At 40.9% G+C, this 19275-nt stretch overlaps 1 protein-coding gene across 1 annotated transcript; it reads right to left on the bottom strand.

Moving 5' to 3' along the window:
- Positions 1–15781: 15781 nt before the first annotated feature.
- Positions 15782–16528, bottom strand: LOC139412676 (CD209 antigen-like protein E). The gene has a single exon (XM_071159335.1). The coding sequence runs from the start codon at positions 16526–16528 to the stop codon at positions 15782–15784; it is 747 nt and encodes a 248-aa protein (XP_071015436.1).
- Between the last annotated feature and the right edge of the window lie 2747 nt (positions 16529–19275).

Consider the following 19275-nt stretch of genomic DNA (forward strand, 5'->3'; position numbering starts at 1 on the left):
AGCAGGCAATATTAACTAAATATGCAAGATGATTTTAAAAAAGGCATTTATGTTTATGGTTAGGTACACATTGGTGCAACAAAAGTAATTTTTTCGTGAATGCGCTTGTTAAATTGTTTAACTTGATTTGATTTGATTTGATTTGAACTTCTGTCAAACTTTTTGGGTAGCCTACCACAAGCTTTCCAATTTTGGCCCATTCCTCCTGACAGAGCTGGTGTAACTGAGTCTGGTTTGTAGGCCTCCTTGCTTGCATACACTTTTCTTTTTTTTTGTTAAATTTGATTGTTTTTTATAAGATAATTTTAATGCTAGCTAGCACCTTACCTTGGCTCCTTGTTGCACTCTCATAACAAGTAGTCAGCATGCCACGTAGTCTCCTCGTGGAGTACAATGTAATCGGCCATAATCGGTGTCCAAAAATGCAGATTACCTATTGTTATGGAAACTTGTAATCGTCCCTAATTAATCAGCCATTCCGATTAATCGCTCCCGCTCTAGGCAAATTAAACTGTCTCTCTACCATTCTTTGCCTTTTGATCCATATTTCAGACGTTGGTATTGCTTTATTCACTTTAACTGTCCGTAAGATTGACCATGAAAACTAAGCATCTGTATAAAGCAAATTCTGTGAATTGGGAAGTTGAGAGGCCCTCCCAGCCATATCCCACCCAAAAATGTTCAAAGTAAACTCCAAAAATGACCCAAGCTGTGAAGATATCATCTACTCAACCAGCCGGTTGTAATTAAAACATTTATTTTCTCAATTAAAATCCATTTATCTGATGGTGATGGTATGCTCTGGGCGTTCGTCACTATTAATACATCTATCCTCCATCAGAGATTAATCCTCCATCAGCCATAACAGTCACAGTGTTGCATGGTGAATGTTGAGTAAGTACCTGGGCCTTCATTGAAATGCAGGGTAGCTGGCGATTACCAATGGAGAGAGGGATCATGGGCAACAGAATTGTACAGTCAAAACTAATTGTAATCGGACGTCCTTCATACAAGACAAATGTCCAGACTCAATTTGTGTACAAAGTCATTATTTTTAAGGAAAGATTAAGACCTAAGAGATCGAATACAATGAAACCAAATACAGTTGATGTCGGATGTTTTACATACACTTAGGTTGGAGTCATTAAAACTCGTCTTTCAACCACTCCACAAATTTCTTGTTAACCTCTTACCCCCCTTCTTTTTTCAATTTCAAAATACCAAAATGGTATTCTAACACACCCCCCTAAAAAAATTAGAAAAAACATGGGATAAAAATATATACATTTACAAAATAAAACTTTCAATATTTGGAAGACCCTCAGTCCTCTACACAATATTGTGCTGCTGATGCCAGGTGCCATAGCAGTCTCTTTCTGCTGTAAAGCAGAGTGTCACCAAGCATGTGGTGCAGGTGATGGGGGACTTAATTTTGCAAAGAACACAGTGACGCCTCCATGCTGTGCCCTTTTGGCACTGAGACACATCCATGCCTGCAGAAATACATTTGTGCAGATGAACACCACTTGTGGCAGGAGCAGAAGGGACAGAGGTAGAGGGGCCAGAACGTGGTGCAGTGGTGCTGTGGTGCTGTAGCCAGCAAGCTCCTTGATGAGAGCTCTCTGAAGGATAGCTGTGAGATGGGGGGCTTTCCACAGCTCTAAGCCATTTCCTTGTGTAGGATGAATGCATTCACCACAGCAATGTCAATGAAATGATAGAAGAAGGTCTTGTACCATTTCATCGTCTTATGGAGAACATTGTAATAGCCTATCAGCGCATCTGACAGGCCCACACCTCCCATGCTCTTGTTGTAGTCCTTTATTGTAGTTGGAATGGGGACAGTTTTGCGGTCCATGCCCCAGTGTGCTGAGACAACAGGTGTCCGGCTGGATGAACCAGTTTCAGTGGGGGATGGACACCTTGGGACTGGGGGCTCCCATTCAGAGTCAGTGTCACTGTGAAAGAAAATGTTCAGTTAGAATAGTTTCACCTGTATCAACAGGTATAATAAACAGATTCTGTATGTATATAGAGTACAGGGAACATAAGGTTTAATATTATTAGATCTACTGTCTCATTTATATTATGACAGACCAGCTGGATCTACTGTCTATTTTATATTATGACATTTCAGCTAGATCTACTGTCTCTATTATATTATGACAGACCAGCTAGATCTACTGTCTCCATTTCACTTTGGCCATTGTTGTGGGCCTGCCCTCTCCTCAACAGCCTCAAATAGGCTATTTCATGTGGGGGTGGGTGGAGTGGCAGACATACGAATCTCGGCCATGCTCCCTCTAATCCACAATATATATTATATATATATATTCACACACAAACATAGGCTATGGGTCATACACATACATACAAACATACCCCCACCCACAATGTATAGCCAACGTGTACTTTACACATGTCATTCAATTTTTTATATATTGGTATTAAAAAAAAATTAAATCACAAATAATATGTTATATTATTAATTTCAAACAACGGCATTAGCATGAGAAGAACTTATCAGTCCAAAACGATGTCCTCTCCGTTCAAAAAATATTCCTCCATTTGGGAATCAAAGCTATGCTAGCAAAATGAATCGTCCTCCAACAATCTCTGTCTCACTTTCCCAATCAATTTCTTCTAAAATTGTCTGTACATCTGTATATCTAGACTTAGATTTAGCTTTTCACTTTTTCGTCGTACTGATTGATATATAAACAGCTGAAGATGCGCTTTACCAAAATAGTTTCAAGACGATCAGTGGTCATTGGGTTAAAATACAGTCAATCAACGAAACAGCAGCCATATCATTGGTGCACAATGATGTCATTACTTGTTGTCTTCAAATCGGTTTCTTTCAGTCAATACGTCCCGCGAAATGACCCATCACATTTGGTTGTGTTACAAACAACCAGTTGATTGCAATGAACCAAACATGACTGGAAAAGTCACGTTTAGTGTGTGTATTTACATCGAATGTGTCGTCGAAAATTGAATGAGACGGAATTCACGACACAAGCGGTTCACAAAATGTTTCGTGTTAGGCTATAAAATTGGATTTTATCAAACAAAAGACCATTCATTGTGTAACAATGAGCATTGGGATTGCAAACAGAGGAAGATCGTCAAAAGTAAACTATTTATTTTATTGCAATTTGTGATTTTGTTACGCCTTTGCTGGTTGAAATAAAAAAAAGTTATGGGGCTCTGTCCTCAGATAATCGCATCGTATTCTTTCGCAGTAAATCCTTTTTTAAATCTGACAACGCAGTTGGATTAGCAAGATTCTAGGCTTTCAAAACATGTGAGACACTTGTATTTTCATGAATGTTTAATTTGACAATTTATGTAGCGATCACCGTATGTTGTGAAATTTAATCCCGCTAATGGGTTCAGTATATATTATTATATTTTGAAGCAACATCTCAAATCATCAGTCAGGAAGTTGAAGCTTGGCCGCAAATGGGTCTTCCAAATGGACAATGACCCCAAGCATACTTCCAAAGTTGTGGCAAAATGGCTTAAGGACAACAAAGTCAAGGTATTGGAGTGGCCATCACAAAGCCATGACCTCAATCCTATAGAACATTTCTGGGCAGAATTGAAAAAGTGTATGCAAGCAAGGAGGCCTACAAACCTGACTCCGTTACACCAGCTCTGTCAGCAGGAATGGGCCAAAATTCACCCAGCTTATTGTGGAAAGCTTGTGGTGGCTACCCAAAAAGTTTGACAGAAGTTAAACAATTTAAAGGCAATGCTACCAAATACTGTGCTACCAATGCTACCACTCCACAAATTTCTTGTTAACAAACTATAGTTTTGGCAAGTCGGTTAGGACATCTACTCTGTGCATGACACAAGTAATTTTTCCAACATTTGTTTACTGACAGATTATTTCACTAACAATTCACTGTATCACAATTCCAGTGGGTCAGCGGTTTACACACACTAAGTTGACTGTGCCTTTAAACAGCTTGGAAAATTCCAGAAAATGATGTCATGGCTTTAGAAGCTTCCGATAGGCTAATTGACATAATTTGAGTCAATTGTACCTGTGGATGTATTTCAAGGCCTACCTTCAAACTCAGTGCCTCTTTGCTTGACATCATGGGAAAATCAAAAATACAACCTGAAAGGTCGCTCAGCAAGCAGGAAGCCACTGCTCCACAACGGGCATAAAAAAGACAGACTACGGTTTGCAACTACACATGGGGACAAAGTGGGTACTTGTCCACACGTACTTTGTCCCCCAGAAAAGAAAATCCAGAAAATCAAATTGTAGGATTTTTAATTTATTTATTTGCAAATTATGGTGGAAAATAAATATTTAGTCACCTACAAACAAGCAAGATTTCTGGCTCTCACAGACCTGTAACTTCTTCTTTAAGAGGCTCCTCTGTCCTCCACTCGTTACCTGTATTAATGGCACCTGTTTGAACTTGTTATCAGTATAAAAGACACCTGTCCACAACCTCAAACAGTCACACTCCAAACTCCACTATGGCCAAGACCAAAGAGCTGTCAAAGGACACCAGAAAGAAAATTGTAGATCTGCACCAGGCTGGGAAGACTGAATCTGCAATAGGTAAGCAGCTTGGTTTGAAGAAATCAACTGTGGGAGCAATTATTAGGAAATGGAAGACATACAAGACCACTGATAATCTCCCTAGATCTGGGGCTCCACGCAAGATCTCACCCCGTGGAGTCAAAATAATCACAAGAACGGTGAGCAAAATTCCCAGAACGGTGGGACCTAGTGAATGACCTGCAGAGAGCTGGGACCAAAGTAACAAAGCCATAAGTAAGACACTACGCCGCCTGGGACTCAAATCCTGAAGTGCCAGACGTGTCCACCTGCTTAAGCCAGTACATGTCCATGCTACAACCCCCGTGCTTCATGGTTGGGATGGTGTTCTTCGGCTTGCAATCCTCCCCCTTTTTCCTCCAAACAGTCATTATGGTCATTATGGCCAAACAGTTGTATTTTTAGTTTCATCAGACCAGAGGACATTTCTCCAAAAAGTACGATCTTTGTCCCCATGTTCAGTTGCAACCCATAGTCTAGCTTTTTTATGGCGGTTTTGGAGCAGTGGCTTCTTCCTCTGAAGTTTGCTAGAGCTAGAGCATTTGGATGATCCAGAAGAAGATTGGGAGAATGTAATATGGTCAGATGAAACCAAAATATAACTTTTGGTAAAAACTCAACTCGTCGTGTTTGGAGGACAAAGAATGCTGAGTTGCATCCAAAGAACACCATACCTACTGTGAAGCATGGGGGTGGAAACATCATGCTTTGGGGCTGTTTTTCTGCAAAGGGACCAGGACGACTGATCCGTGTAAAGGAAAGAATGAATGGGGCCATGTATCGTGAGATTTTGAGTGAAAACCTCCTTCCATCAGCAAGGGCATTGAAGATGAAACGTGGCTGGGTCTTTCAGCATGACAATGATCCCAAACACACCGCCCGGGCAACGAAGGAGTGGCTTCGTAAGAAGCATTTCAAGGTCCTGGAGTGGCCTAGCCAGTCTCCAGATCTCAACCCCATTGATAGTCCCTGCTCTAGAGGAGATCAGCATGGAGGAATGGGCCAAAATACCAGCAACAGTGTGTGAAAACCTTGTGAAGACTTACAGAAAACGTTTGACCTCTGTCATTGCCAACAAAGGGTATATAACAAAGTATTGAGATAAACTTTTGTTATTGACCAACTGCCAGGACCTAGGATCAAGGGAGACACTCAAGTGTTTTAGTACTATATCTTTTTACACAATGATGAAAATAATCATGGCCTCTAAACCTTCAAGCTGCACACTGGACCCTATTCCAACTAAACTACTGAAAGAGCTGCTTTCTGTGCTTGACCCTCCTATGTTGAACATAATAAACGGCTCTCTATCCACCGGATGTGTACCAAACTCACTAAAAGTGGCAGTAATAAAGTCTTTCTTGAAAAAGCCAAACGTTGACCAAGAAAATATAAAATCTATCGGCCTATATCGAATCTTCCATTCCCCTGAAATTTTTTATAAAAAGCTGTTGCGCAGCAACTCACTGCCCCCCTGAAGACAAACAATGTATACGAAATGCTTCAGTCTGGTTTTAGACCCCATCATAGCACTGAGTATGCACTTGTGAAGGTGGTAAATTACCTTTTAATGGCGTCAGACCAAGGGTCTGCATTTGTCCTCGTGCTGCTTTTGATACCATCGATCACCACATTCTTTTGGAGAGATTGGAAACCCAAATTGGTCTACACGGACAAGTTCTGGCCTGGTTTAGATCTTATCTGTCGGAAAGATATCAGTTTGTCTCTGTGAATGGTTTGTCCTCTGACAAATCAACTGTAAATTTCGGTGTTCCTCAAGGTTCCGTTTTAGGACCACTATTGTTTTCACTATATATTTTACCTCTTGGGGATGTCATTTGAAAACATAATGTTAACTTTCACTGCTATGCGGATGACACACAGCTGTACATTTCAATGAAACATGGTGAAGCCCCAAAATTGCCCTCGCTAGAAGCCTGTGTTTCAGACATAAGGAAGTGGATGGCTGCAAACTTTTTTACTTTTAAACTCGGACAAAACAGAGATGCTTGTTCAAGGTCCCAAGAAACAAAGAGATATTCTGTTGAATCTGACAATGAATCTTGATGGTTGTACAGTTGTCTCAAATAAAACTGTGAAGGACCTCGGCGTTACTCTGGACCCTGATCTCTCTTTTGACGAACATATCAAGACTGTTTCAGGGACAGCTTTTTTCCATCTACGTAACATTGCAAAAATCAGAAATTTTCTGTCCAAAAATGATGCAGAAAAATGTATCCATGCTTTTGTTACTTCTAGGTTAGATTACTGCAATGCTCTACTTTCCGGATAAAGCACTAAATAAACTTCAGTTAGTGTTAAATACGGCTGCTAGAATCCTGACTAGAACCCAAAAAATGTATCATATTACTCCAGTGCTAGCCTCCCTACACTGGCTTCCTGTTAAGGCAAGGGCTGATTTCAAGGTTTTACTGCTAACCTACAAAGCATTACATAGGCTTGCTCCTACCTGTCTTTCCGATTTGGTCCTGCCATACATACCTACACGTCACAAAATGCAGGCCTCCTAATTGTCCCTAGAATTTCTAAGCAAACAGCTGGAGGCAGGGCTTTCTCCTATAGAGCTCCATTTTAATGCAATGGTCTGCCTACCCATTTGAGAGATGCAAACTCGGTCTCAACCTTTCAGTCTTTATTGAAGACTCATCTCTTCAGTAAGTCCTATGATTGAATGTAGTCTGGCCCAGGAGTGTGAAGATGAACGGAAAGGCTCGGGAGCAACGAACCGCCGGTGGTCTTCATGTCTGGGTTGGCGACCGATACAGAATGTCTCCTTTTTCAATCTGTGTACAAGCATGACTTGTAATACCTCCATCCCTGTTGTACATGTTGTTCTACCACCGAGAACTTTGCTTAGAGATTGTGTCTCTTAACCCGGAGTTGGTCCCTCTCAACCTGGAGCTGCTCTCTCTCAACCTGGGGCTGATCTCTCTCAAACCGGAGGTGGTTCCTCGTAACCCGGGGCTGGTCTCTCTCAACCCTCAGCTGGTCCCTCTCAACCCGGAGCTGGCCTGTTTTCAAACTGGAGCTGGTCTATCTCAAACCAGAGGTGATCCCTCTCAACCAGAAGCTTGTCCCTATCAACCCTCAGCTGGCCCCTCTCAACCAGGAGCTGGGCCCTCTCAAACCTCAGCTGGCCCTCTCAACCAGGAGCTGGTCCCTATCAACCCTCAGCTGGCCCCTCTCAACCAGGAGCTGGACCCTATCAACTCTCAGCTGGCCTCTCTCAACCCAGAGCCAGCAACTATCAACCCTCAGCTGGCCCCTCTCAACCAGGAGCTGGCCCCTATCAACCCTCAGCTGGCCCCTCTCAACCAGGAGCTAGCAACTATGAACCCTCAGCTGGCCCCTCTCAACCAGGAGCTGGCACCTATCAACCCTCAGCTGTCCCCTCTCTTTTTTTACAATTTGTTTTGTTTTTCTACTTCACAAACAACATAACACAAAAACAAGACACTCACTGTACAAAACATACTCCAAGGTGATCAACATACAGTATGTCCTCCAAATTCCTACATAATGAAATGATAGCACATACGTTATCCCAAAATGTTGTCAGTTTGTCACAGGACCACAGCTTATGGTGCTTTTTCTCCAACAGAGATGTAACATTTCTGGGTGCATTACATGCATTCTGAAGGGAGTGGAGTAACTCATATGGATTATCTTAAATAACAGTATTTTATGTTTTAGATTGTAGGTGCAGGTATGAGCATTTTCACAGATCTGTGTCCATGGTTCCCCTCAAGTTCTTCCTTTAAATCGTTTCCCATTTTTACCTTGGAGCAGTGTTTCCCAAACTTGGTCCTGGGGACCCCAATGGGTGCACATTTTGGTTCTTGCTCAAGAGCTTCACAGCTGATTCAAATAATCAAAGCTTAAAAATTAGCTGATTATTTGAATCAGCTGTGTAGTGCTAGGGCAAAACCCAAAATGTGCATCCATTGGGGTCCCCAGGGCCGAGATTGGGAAACAGTGCTTTACAGGTTCTGAACCCTCTGGCCGAGTTTCAGTCATCCCTTGACATAACTTGGCAATCATATTCTTTGGCTTAGCAGCTTCTTTCAGTATTTGATCTATGCTAGATGCCTTAGGTTCATCCACATTTTGTTGAAGCGATTGACTAAGATTTCTGAGTTGTAAGGATATACAAAAATTGGCCTTGAATAATCAAAATCTTTCTTGGAATTGATTGATTGACAGTAGAGATCCATCATAATGCACATGTTCAAAATGTATGATGCCACTTTGGAACCAGGACTTAAAGGTGTTGACATTAAACACTGGAGGTAAGGTGGGGTTATTCCAAATAGGGGTTTATGACGATATTGTTTATTTTCGCCTCATCAATTGATGTACATTTTCCCAAATACAGATGGAATTGAGAATCATTGTATTGTCTGTTTTTTTCTTCAACCGCATGGACACGAAGTAGTGAATATATTTTAGATCATGAGGTATTCCGTTTATGACTTTGATACTCCTCCATGAACAAGGATAGTCTGCTATCCATTATTTAACAGAACACAGTTGTGCAGCCCAGTAATACATCTTTATCAAATAAAATGTATTTAGCCTTTATTTAACTAGGTAAGAACAAATTCTTGTTTACCATAACGGTCTACCAAAAGGCATAATGCCTCCTGCGGGGATGGGTGCTGGGATAAAAAAAAAATATATATATATATACAGTATATACAGTGCCTTGCGAAAGTATTCGGCCCCCTTGAACTTTGCGACCTTTTGCCACATTTCAGGCTTCAAACATAAAGATATAAAACTGTATTTTTTTGTGAAGAATCAACAACAAGTGGGACACAATCATGAAGTGTAACGACATTTATTGCATATTTCAAACTTTTTTAACAAATCAAAAACTGAAAAATTGGGCGTGCAAAATTATTCAGCCCCTTTACTTTCAGTGCAGCAAACTCTCTCCAGAAGTTCAGTGAGGATCTCTGAATGATCCAATGTTGACCTAAATGACTAATGATGATAAATACAATCCACCTGTGTGTAATCAAGTCTCCGTATAAATGCACCTGCACTGTGATAGTCTCAGAGGTCCGTTAAAAGCGCAGAGAGCATCATGAAGAACAAGGAACACACCAGGCAGGTCCGAGATACTGTTGTGAAGAAGTTTAAAGCCGGATTTGGATACAAAAAGATTTCCCAAGCTTTAAACATCCCAAGGAGCACTGTGCAAGCGATAATATTGAAATGGAAGGAGTATCAGACCACTGCAAATCTACCAAGACCTGGCCGTCCCTCTAAACTTTCAGCTCATACAAGGAGAAGACTGATCAGAGATGCAGCCAAGAGGCCCATGATCACTCTGGATGAACTGCAGAGATCTACAGCTGAGGTGGGAGACTCAATCAGTCGTATATTGCACAAATCTGGCCTTTATGGAAGAGTGGCAAGAAGAAAGCCATTTCTTAAAGATATCCATAAAAAATGTTGTTTAAAGTTTGCCACAAGCCACCTGGGAGACACACCAAACATGTGGAAGAAGGTGCTCTGGTCAGATGAAACCAAAATTGAACTTTTTTGGCAACAATGCAAAACGTTATGTTTGGCGTAAAAGCAACACAGCTGAACACACCATCCCCACTGTCAAACATGGTGGTGGCAGCATCATGGTTTGGGCCTGCTTTTCTTCAGAAGGGACAGGGAAGATGGTTAAAATTGATGGGAAGATGGATGGAGCCAAATACAGGACCATTCTGGAAGAAAACCTGATGGAGTCTGCAAAAGACCTGAGACTTGGACGGAGATTTGTCTTCCAAGAAGACAATGATCCAAAACATAAAGCAAAATCTACAATGGAATGGTTCAAAAATAAACATATCCAGGTGTTAGAATGGCCAAGTCAAAGTCCAGACCTGAATCCAATCGAGAATCTGTGGAAAGAACTGAAAACTGCTGTTCACAAATGCTCTCCATCCAACCTCACTGAGCTCGAGCTGTTTTGCAAGGAGGAATGGGAAAACATTTCAGTCTCTCGATGTGCAAAACTGATAGAGACATACCCCAAGCGACTTACAGCTGTAATCGCAGCAAAAGGTGGCGCTACAAAGTATTAACTTAAGGGGGCTGAATAATTTTGCACGCCCAATTTTTCATTTTTTATTTGTTAAAAAAGTTTGAAATATCCAATAAATGTCGTTACACTTCATGATTGTGTCCCACTTGTTGTTGATTCTTCACAAAAAAATACAGTTTTATATCTTTATGTTTGAAGCCTGAAATGTGGCAAAAGGTTGCAAAGTTCAAGGGGGCCGAATACTTTCGCAAGGCACTGCATAAAATATAGGACAAAACACACATCACGACAAGAGAGACACAACACTACATAAAGAGAGATCTTAGACAACAACATAGCAAGGCAGCAACACATGACAACACAGCATGGTAACAACAAAACATGACAACAACATGGTAGCAACACAACATGGTAGCAGCACAAAACATGATACAAACGTTATTGGGCACAGACAACAACACAAAGGGCAAGAAGGTAGTGACAACAATACATCACGCAAAGCACCCACAACTGCCAGTAAAAGTGTCCATGATTGAGTCTTTGAATGAAGAGATTGAGATAAAACTGTCCAGTTTGAGTGTTTGTTAAAGCTCGTTCCAGTCGCTAGCTGCAGCAAACTGAAAAGAGGAGCTACCTAGGGATGTGTGTGCTCTGGGGACCTTTAACAGAATGTGACTGGCAGAACGAGGGTTGTATGTGGAGGATGAAGGCTGCAGTAGATATCTCAGATAGGGGGGAGTGAGGCCCAAGAGGGTTTTATAAGCATCAACCTGTGGGTCTTGCAACAGGTATACAAAGATGACACGTTTACAGAGGAGTATAGATTGCAGTGATGTATCCTATTTTTTATATTACCTTTAGTTAAATAGGCAAGTCAGTTCAGAACAAATTCGTAATTACAATGACGGCGTAGGAACAATGGGTTAACTGCCTTGTTCAGGGACAGAACGACAGATTTTTACCTCGTTCATTCAGGGATTTGATCTAGCAACCTTTCGGTTACTGGCCCAATGCTGGTGGCGAATCTGATGGCCAAATGATAAAGAGCACCCTTACCTGCCAATCTTTAAATTACATCTCCGTAATCTAGCATAGGTAGGATGGTCATCTGAATCAGGGTTAGTTTGGCAGCTGGGGTGAAAGAGGAATGATTACGATAAAGGAAACCAAGTCTAGATATAACTTTGAAATGTGCTGAGAGAAGGACAGTGTACCGTCTAGCCAAACTCTCAAGAACTTTTATGAGGTGACTACCTCAAGCTCTAAACCCTCAGAAGTAGTAATCACACCTGTAGGGAGAGGGGCATTCATCTTACCAAACCCCATGACCTTTGCTTTGAGGTGTTCAGAACACGTTTAAGGGTAGAGAAAGCTTGTTGGAAACTAAGAAAGCTTCGTTGTAGAGCATTTAACACAAAATCTGTGGAGGGGCCAGCTGAGTATAAGACTGTATCATCTGCATATAAGTGTATGAAAGAGCTTCCTACTGCCTGAGCTATGTTGTTGATGTAAATTGAGAAGAGTGTGGGGCCTAGGGTTGAGCCTTGGGGTACTCCCTTGGTGACAGGCAGCTCCCCTCCCAGGTTTTCTTCTCAGTAGAGGTAAAGTAAAAAGTGGACTTGTAATACCTCCATCCCTGTTGTGTGTGTTGTTCTACCACAGAGACCTTTGCTTGAAGAGCCTCTCTTTCAACCTGGAGCTGGTCCCTATCTTTAGTCATGGTATTGTACTTAGTCTGCAACTGGTCTTGTTATAAACTAAGATGTTCTCTTCAAAACTGCCCATCTCTCCGTTATAATAGACAAACAGGCCTATGATTCAAGCCAGTAGGAGAACACGCAGCAGCCCCAGACACATTGCAGCATCTCTGGTGGATCTCCTCTCTGAGCTCTCTGTACCTTGGTTTGTAGCCTGTGGTCTACTCTTTGTGGAGACGCCCTTTGTCTACCTTCTGGAGTCATGAGAATTGATGGTCTCTTTATTGGTATAAATATCCTCAACGTTGTCATTATCAAACTCTACGTTGGCATAGATTTCATTAGACATCACAATTGTCAATAACAGTTTCTGGGATTGTACCTGACAGACTTTGTGCTCTAGTTTCAAGCTGTACAGTGTATCTGAGACTTAACATATGGACAGGAAAGTGTCATATCAGGAAGACTATAAATAGCAATGTTTGTGCAGTCAAACAAAAGTGTGACTTTCTTCAGATGTCTTGTGTGACTTCTCTGTTGTCTTTTAATGTCTGATTCCTGTATTCTGTTGTAGTAATGGACTGAGATGTTGTCAATGCATGTGCTTTTGTAACACTTCATTTGAAATTAAGAAATGTTATTCTGTTATAGTAATGGACTGAGATGTTGTCAATGCATGTGCTCTTGTAATTCATTGCTGTATGATTGCCTTGCTCCCTCCATAGTTATTTTTAAGCTTCAAAATAACTGACAGTAGGGCAAGTCAGTTGTCTTTATAACAGTATTTGCCATTGCAGTATTTGCAGTATTTGCCATATTTGTTGTTGATATCACTTCATCCACTTTAATTATCATAAATTATCCTTAAGTTTGACTTACACAACTTTAGCTTCAGTGGGGGTGGCAGATAACCTTGAAGTTAGAGCGTTCGGTCAGTAACCAAAAAGTCGCTGGTTTGAATCCCATGGCCGACAAGGTGAAAAATCTGTCGCTGTGCCCTTGAGCAAAGCACTTAACCTCTCTAGGGTAGGTGAGACGTTCACGTCCCACCAGGCCAACATGCGGTGAAACTGCAGAGAGCTAACATTTTAAATACACCATTCGTTGTTTTAAACATTCTTGTAAATACATGTATCTTACATCATTTAAAAGATGAACATCTTAATCCAGCCACTGTGTCAGATTTCAAAAAGCCGTTACTGTGAAAGCAAACACACACAAGTATTACTCGCATTTTCCAACCAAGCATTAGCGTCATGAAAGTCAGAAATAACAATAAAATAAATCGCTTACCATTGAAGATCTTCCTCTGGTGGCAATGCCAAGTGTCCTAACTACACAATGAATGTTCATTTTGTTTGATAAAATCAATTTTCATAGCCTAACACGAAACATTTGTAAACTGCTTGCGTCATAATTTCCGTCTCATTCAACTTTGGAAGGTGCTTTTGTGGTAATTACACACACTAAACAAACGTTTATCCAGTCATGGTTGGTTTGATTGCAATCCTCTGGTTGTTACTAACACAACCATACTTGACGGTTGTTTTCCCGGGACACATATACCGATTTGAAGACACCAATCAATGACATCATTGTGCACCAATGGTAGGATTGATTGACTGTATTTTGGCCCAATGACCACTGATCATCTTGAAATCTAGCTTGGAAGATAGCCAATGAGCTGAGGTAAACGGCAATATGTAATGGTTATACGTTTGAAGACCAGCCTTTGTCATAAACTCTGACGTAAAAGAGGTTCATTCACCATTGCAAATCCTACTTGACGGAGCCACGGGTGTTACGCATAGCATTACATCGTCAATAGCATTTTCAACAAGTTTATTTATTTAAAATATGGCGAATAAACCAGGAAAAGTTAAACAAAGTCTAGGTATACAGATTTAACCCAAATTATAGAGGAAATAGATAGATACGTCGTCAGGCGCGTGAAGGACGGTGCCGGGGCATGGACCACAAAAAATTGCCCCATTCCAGCTGCTGTGAAAGGACTACAACAAGAGCATGGGAGGTGTGGACCTGTCATATGCGCTGATAGGATACTACAATGTTCTCCACAAGACCATGACATGGTACAAGACATTTTTCTATCATTTCATTGACATTGCTGTGGTGAAGGCCTTCATCCTCCAGAAGGAAATGGCTTAGAGCTGTGGACCGCCCCCCATTTCACAGCTAGCCTTCAGGGAGCTGCTCATCCAGGATCTTGCTAGCTACAGCAAGTCCACTGTAGCACCTTCTGTCCCCTCTACCTCTGTCCCTTCTGCTTCACCTGCCCAGATTCATCTCTGCAGGCATGAATGTGCCTCAGGGCAAAAAGGGCACAGTAGGGAGACGTCGTTGTGCCCTTTGTCACAGGAAATGCCCCATCACCTGCACCACCTGTTCAGTAAGACTTTTCTTCACAGCAGAAAGAGACTGCTATGGGCCATGGCACCAGCAGCACAATATTGTCTAGAGGACTGAGGGTCTTCACAATATTGTGAATAGAAAATATGTAAATAGTTACCCTTGTTAATTGTTTATATTATTATTATTTATTTATTTATATATATATATATATATAATTTTTTTTTGTGTTAGAATAGCATTTATGTATTTTGTATATAGTTCTTTCCTTCAAAATGTATTACTGTACCAATTCGGCCACTTGGGTACATTTGGGTACATTTGTGTGGGACACCTGGGTGACTTCATGCTCAATGTCATGTTGCTCGCTCATTTTTGAAGTTATTTGTCCAAAACTTTGCTCAGCTATTGTTGCCACCGTATGTTCTCCATTCAAATAATCCCCAGCATCCTATCTGTATGTTTGGCTGTTCTTGGTCATTTGAAAGATGATGCAGCAACAATAAAAAACAGAAAACTTGTTTATTTCCTTGTATTTTCTTCTACCAGATCTGTTGTGTTATATTCTCCTACATTCAATTCACATTTCCACAAAATTCAGAGTGTTTCCTTTCAAATGATACCAAGAATATGCATAGCCTTGCCTCTGGGCCTGAGCTTTAGGCAGTTTGATTAGGTTATGTCTTTAGCCGGAAATTGAGAAGAAGGGGGAGATACTCCAAAGAGGTTAACCCATTCCCTGCTGGTGTCTTAGGGGGAGTTGGGATATGCAAGAAATACTTGTACAAGTGTGTAACTGGAAAAAAATAATCACCCCTGTGTCACACCCTGACCTGAGTATTCTTTGTTTTCTTTATATATTTTGGTTAGGTCAGGGTGTGACATGGGTGATGTACAGTGCCTTGCGAAAGTATTCGGCCCCCTTGAACTTTGCGACCTTTTGCCACATTTCAGGCTTCAAACATAAAGATATAAAACTGTATTTTTTTGTGAAGAATCAACAACAAGTGGGACACAATCATGAAGTGGAACGACATTTATTGGATATTTCAAACTTTTTTAACATATCAAAAACTGAAAAATTGTGCGTGCAAAATCCTCCTCCATTCCGTTCTGATTATTATTAGGCTGTTCTCTGCCCCAGTACGCTGTGGTCAGTGCTGTCCTGTCCACCCACTTCCAGATCCCCTCTTCAACTCGGTCAGTCAGACCAATCCAGAACGTCTCCTTGTTCAATCCATGGATAAATACATATTCCTCTTTGCTGTTTATTACCACCAGATCTGCTCCTCTCCTCTGACAGTCCTCTCGGCTCACCTCCCAGGTTTTCTTCTCAGTAGAGGTAAAGTAAAAAGTGGACTTGTAATAGCTCCATCCCTTTTGTGTGTGTTGCTCTACCACAGAGAACTTTTCTTGAAGATTGTCTCTTTCAACCTGGAGCTGGTCCCTATCTTTAGTCATGGTATTGTACTTGGTCTGCAACTGGTCTTGTTCAGCTGAGCAGTTGGTTTTATAAACTAAGGTGTTCTCTTCAAAACTGCCCATCTCTCCATTATAATATAAAAACAGGCCTATGATCCCAGCCAGTAGGAGAACACACAGAAGCCCCAGACACATTGCAGCATCTCTGGTGGATCTCCTCTCTGAGCTCTCTGTACCTTGGGTTGTAGCCTGTGGTCTACTCTTTGTGGAGACGTCCTTTGTCTTGCTTCTGGAGTCATGAGAATTGATGGTCTCTTTATTGGTATAAATATGCTCAACATTGTCATTATCAAACTCTACGTTGGCATAGATTTCATTAGACATCACAATTGTTAATAACAGTTTCTGGGATTATACCTGACAGACTGTGCTCTAGTTTCAAGCTGTACAGTGCATCTGAGACTTAACATATGGACAGGAAAGTGTCATATCAGGAAGACTATAAATAGCAATGTTTGTGCAGTCAAACAAAAGTGTGACTTTCTTCAGATGTCTTGTGTGACTTCTCTGTTGTCTTTTAATGTCTGATTCCTGTATTCTGTTGTAGTAATGGACTGAGATGTTGTCAATGCATGTGCTTTTGTAGCACTTCATTTGAAATTAAGAAATGTTATTCTGTTATAGTAATGGACTGAGATGTTGTCAATGAATGTGCTTTTGTAATTCATTGCTGTATGATTGCCTTGCTCCCTCCATAGTTATTTCTAAGCTTCAAAATAACTGACAGTGGGCCAAGTCAGTTGTCTCTATAACAGTATTTGCCATTGATCTAGTTTATATTTCAGTTGTTGATATAACTTTATCTACTTTAACTTCTTACGGATAGGCGGTACAGTCGCGTCCCACTTGGGCAAAAAACAGTGAAAATGCAGCGTGGCAAATTAAAAAAAGAAGGCTTTTCGGCGAAAGCATAAGAAGCTATTATCTGATGATAGCACAACCAGTAAACAAAGAGGGTAGCATATTTCAACCCTGCAGGCGCTACACAAAACGCAGAAATAAAATATAAAACATGCATTACCTTTGACAAGCTTCTTTTGTTGGCACTCCAATATGTCCCATAAACATCACAATTTGTCCTTTTGTTCGATTAATTCCGTCCATATATATCCAAATGTCAATTTATAAAGCGCTTCCAAAAAACGCAACGTCACTACAAAATATTTCAAAAGTGGCCTATAAACTTTGCCAAAATATTTCAAACTACTTTTGTAATACAACTTTAGGTATTTTTAAACGTTAATAATTCATCAAATTGTAGACGGGTCTATGTGTTGTTCAATACAGGAAGACAACAAACCAGCGCTACTTTTCACGTCTTGCGCAACTCTCAACAGTGTTACCCAGTTCCTAGTTGGCCTACTTCTTTATTGCACAAAGAAATAACCTCAACCAAATTCCAAAGACTGGTGACATCGAGTGGAAGCGGTAGGAACTGAAAACCAGTTCCTAAGAAATATTGTTTGCCAACGAGAACCCACTGAACAGACAGAGACCTAAAAAAAAAAAATCTGAACGGTTAGTCCTCAAGGTTTTGCCTGCTACATAAGTTCTGTTATACTCACAGACATGATTCAAACAGTTTTAGAAACTTCAGTGTTTTCTCTCCAAATCTACTAATAATATGCATATCTTATATACTTGGCATGAGTAGCAGGAAGTTGAAATTGGGCACGCTATTTATCCAAAAGTGAAACTGTTGCCCCCTAGCCCCAAGAGGTATTAACTATCATCAGCGTATTTGATATGTGAAAAAGCTCTGACGAAGACCAAAAAGCTAACAAGTAAGCTTAAATAAAAAAAACATATACTAGCAAGAGCAGTCTGCGGGTTTGGCATTGTTGCACCTGTAACAAGATAACTCAGATGTGAGAGTGCTTGTTTTAATTGTATATCTGACACTTATTTTAAGTTCTGTAAATGGGGAAATTGGAAAAATCGAGAGGGCCTCCAAACCAGCCGGTTGTAATTAAAACATTACTCTTCTCAATTAAAATCCATTCATCCGATGGTGATGGTATGCTTTGGGCATTCACTGTTGTCCCTATTAAAAAGTTCCGGAGATGAGTCCTTCATCAGCCATAACAATCACAGTGTTGCACGTTGAATGTTGAGTAAGTACCAGGGCCTTCATTGAAATGCAGGGTAGCTGGCTACTACTGCTCTGGAGCAGCTAAAACAGTTGTTGGCTGGCTGCAGCTGTTGTACGCGGGGCTCTGTATTCATCTAAATCAGTTTGTGCCAAATTAGCTTTACCGCAGTGAGCAAAACCACTACGTTCAAGAGAACTGGTTACAGATAAGGGATGAGATACAGATACAGACATGTATAGTAGCACGCATAGTAAAAATGTAGTGCTGCAATTTATTGCCGTTGTCGACAAAGGTACAGATAGGCTTGACTAAAAGTTAAGGAGTCATGTAAATCTTCAGATACAAGTGCTGTTACTATCGTCTATCATCTCAAACCCCAGATATTTGACGTGTCTTGGCAAGTCACATTTAAAATGTCTGTCTCGTGGCCTGAGTGAGTGGGTGTCTGAGAGCTTTAAGTTTAATTAGGTTCTCCTTCACAACACACACTCCACCCCAATGATAGGCTATTGATATGCTCGGTAATTAAAATGAATTGACCTGTGAAACGAACGTGGCCTTCAGCAGGCCTGAGATGGATGGGATGAGATCAAAACGCTAATATGAAATGAGAGAGTGAATAGATGAGAGATAGTGTAGTTATGGAAAGATTGGCAGGTAACCTAGCTGTTAAGAACAATGTGCCAGTAACCAAAAGGTCGCTGGTTTGAATCCCCTAGCCGATTAGGTGAAAAATCTGTCCATGTGCGCTTGAGCAAGGCACTTTACCCTAATTGCTCCTGTAAGTCGCTCTGGATAAGTGTGTCTGCTAATTATTAAAATGTGTAAATGGTTATGGAAAGGTAATTAACTCTCCTGTAGTCATGCTGCCAATCAATCCAAGATGTATACAATTTTAGAAATACAGTATACCTGTCACGCCCTGGTCTTAGTATTTTGTGTTTTCTTTATTATTTTTGTCAGGCCAGGGTGTGACAT

The sequence above is a fragment of the Oncorhynchus clarkii genome, chromosome 7, assembly GCF_045791955.1.
Source record: "Oncorhynchus clarkii lewisi isolate Uvic-CL-2024 chromosome 7, UVic_Ocla_1.0, whole genome shotgun sequence".
NCBI lineage: Eukaryota > Metazoa > Chordata > Actinopteri > Salmoniformes > Salmonidae > Oncorhynchus > Oncorhynchus clarkii.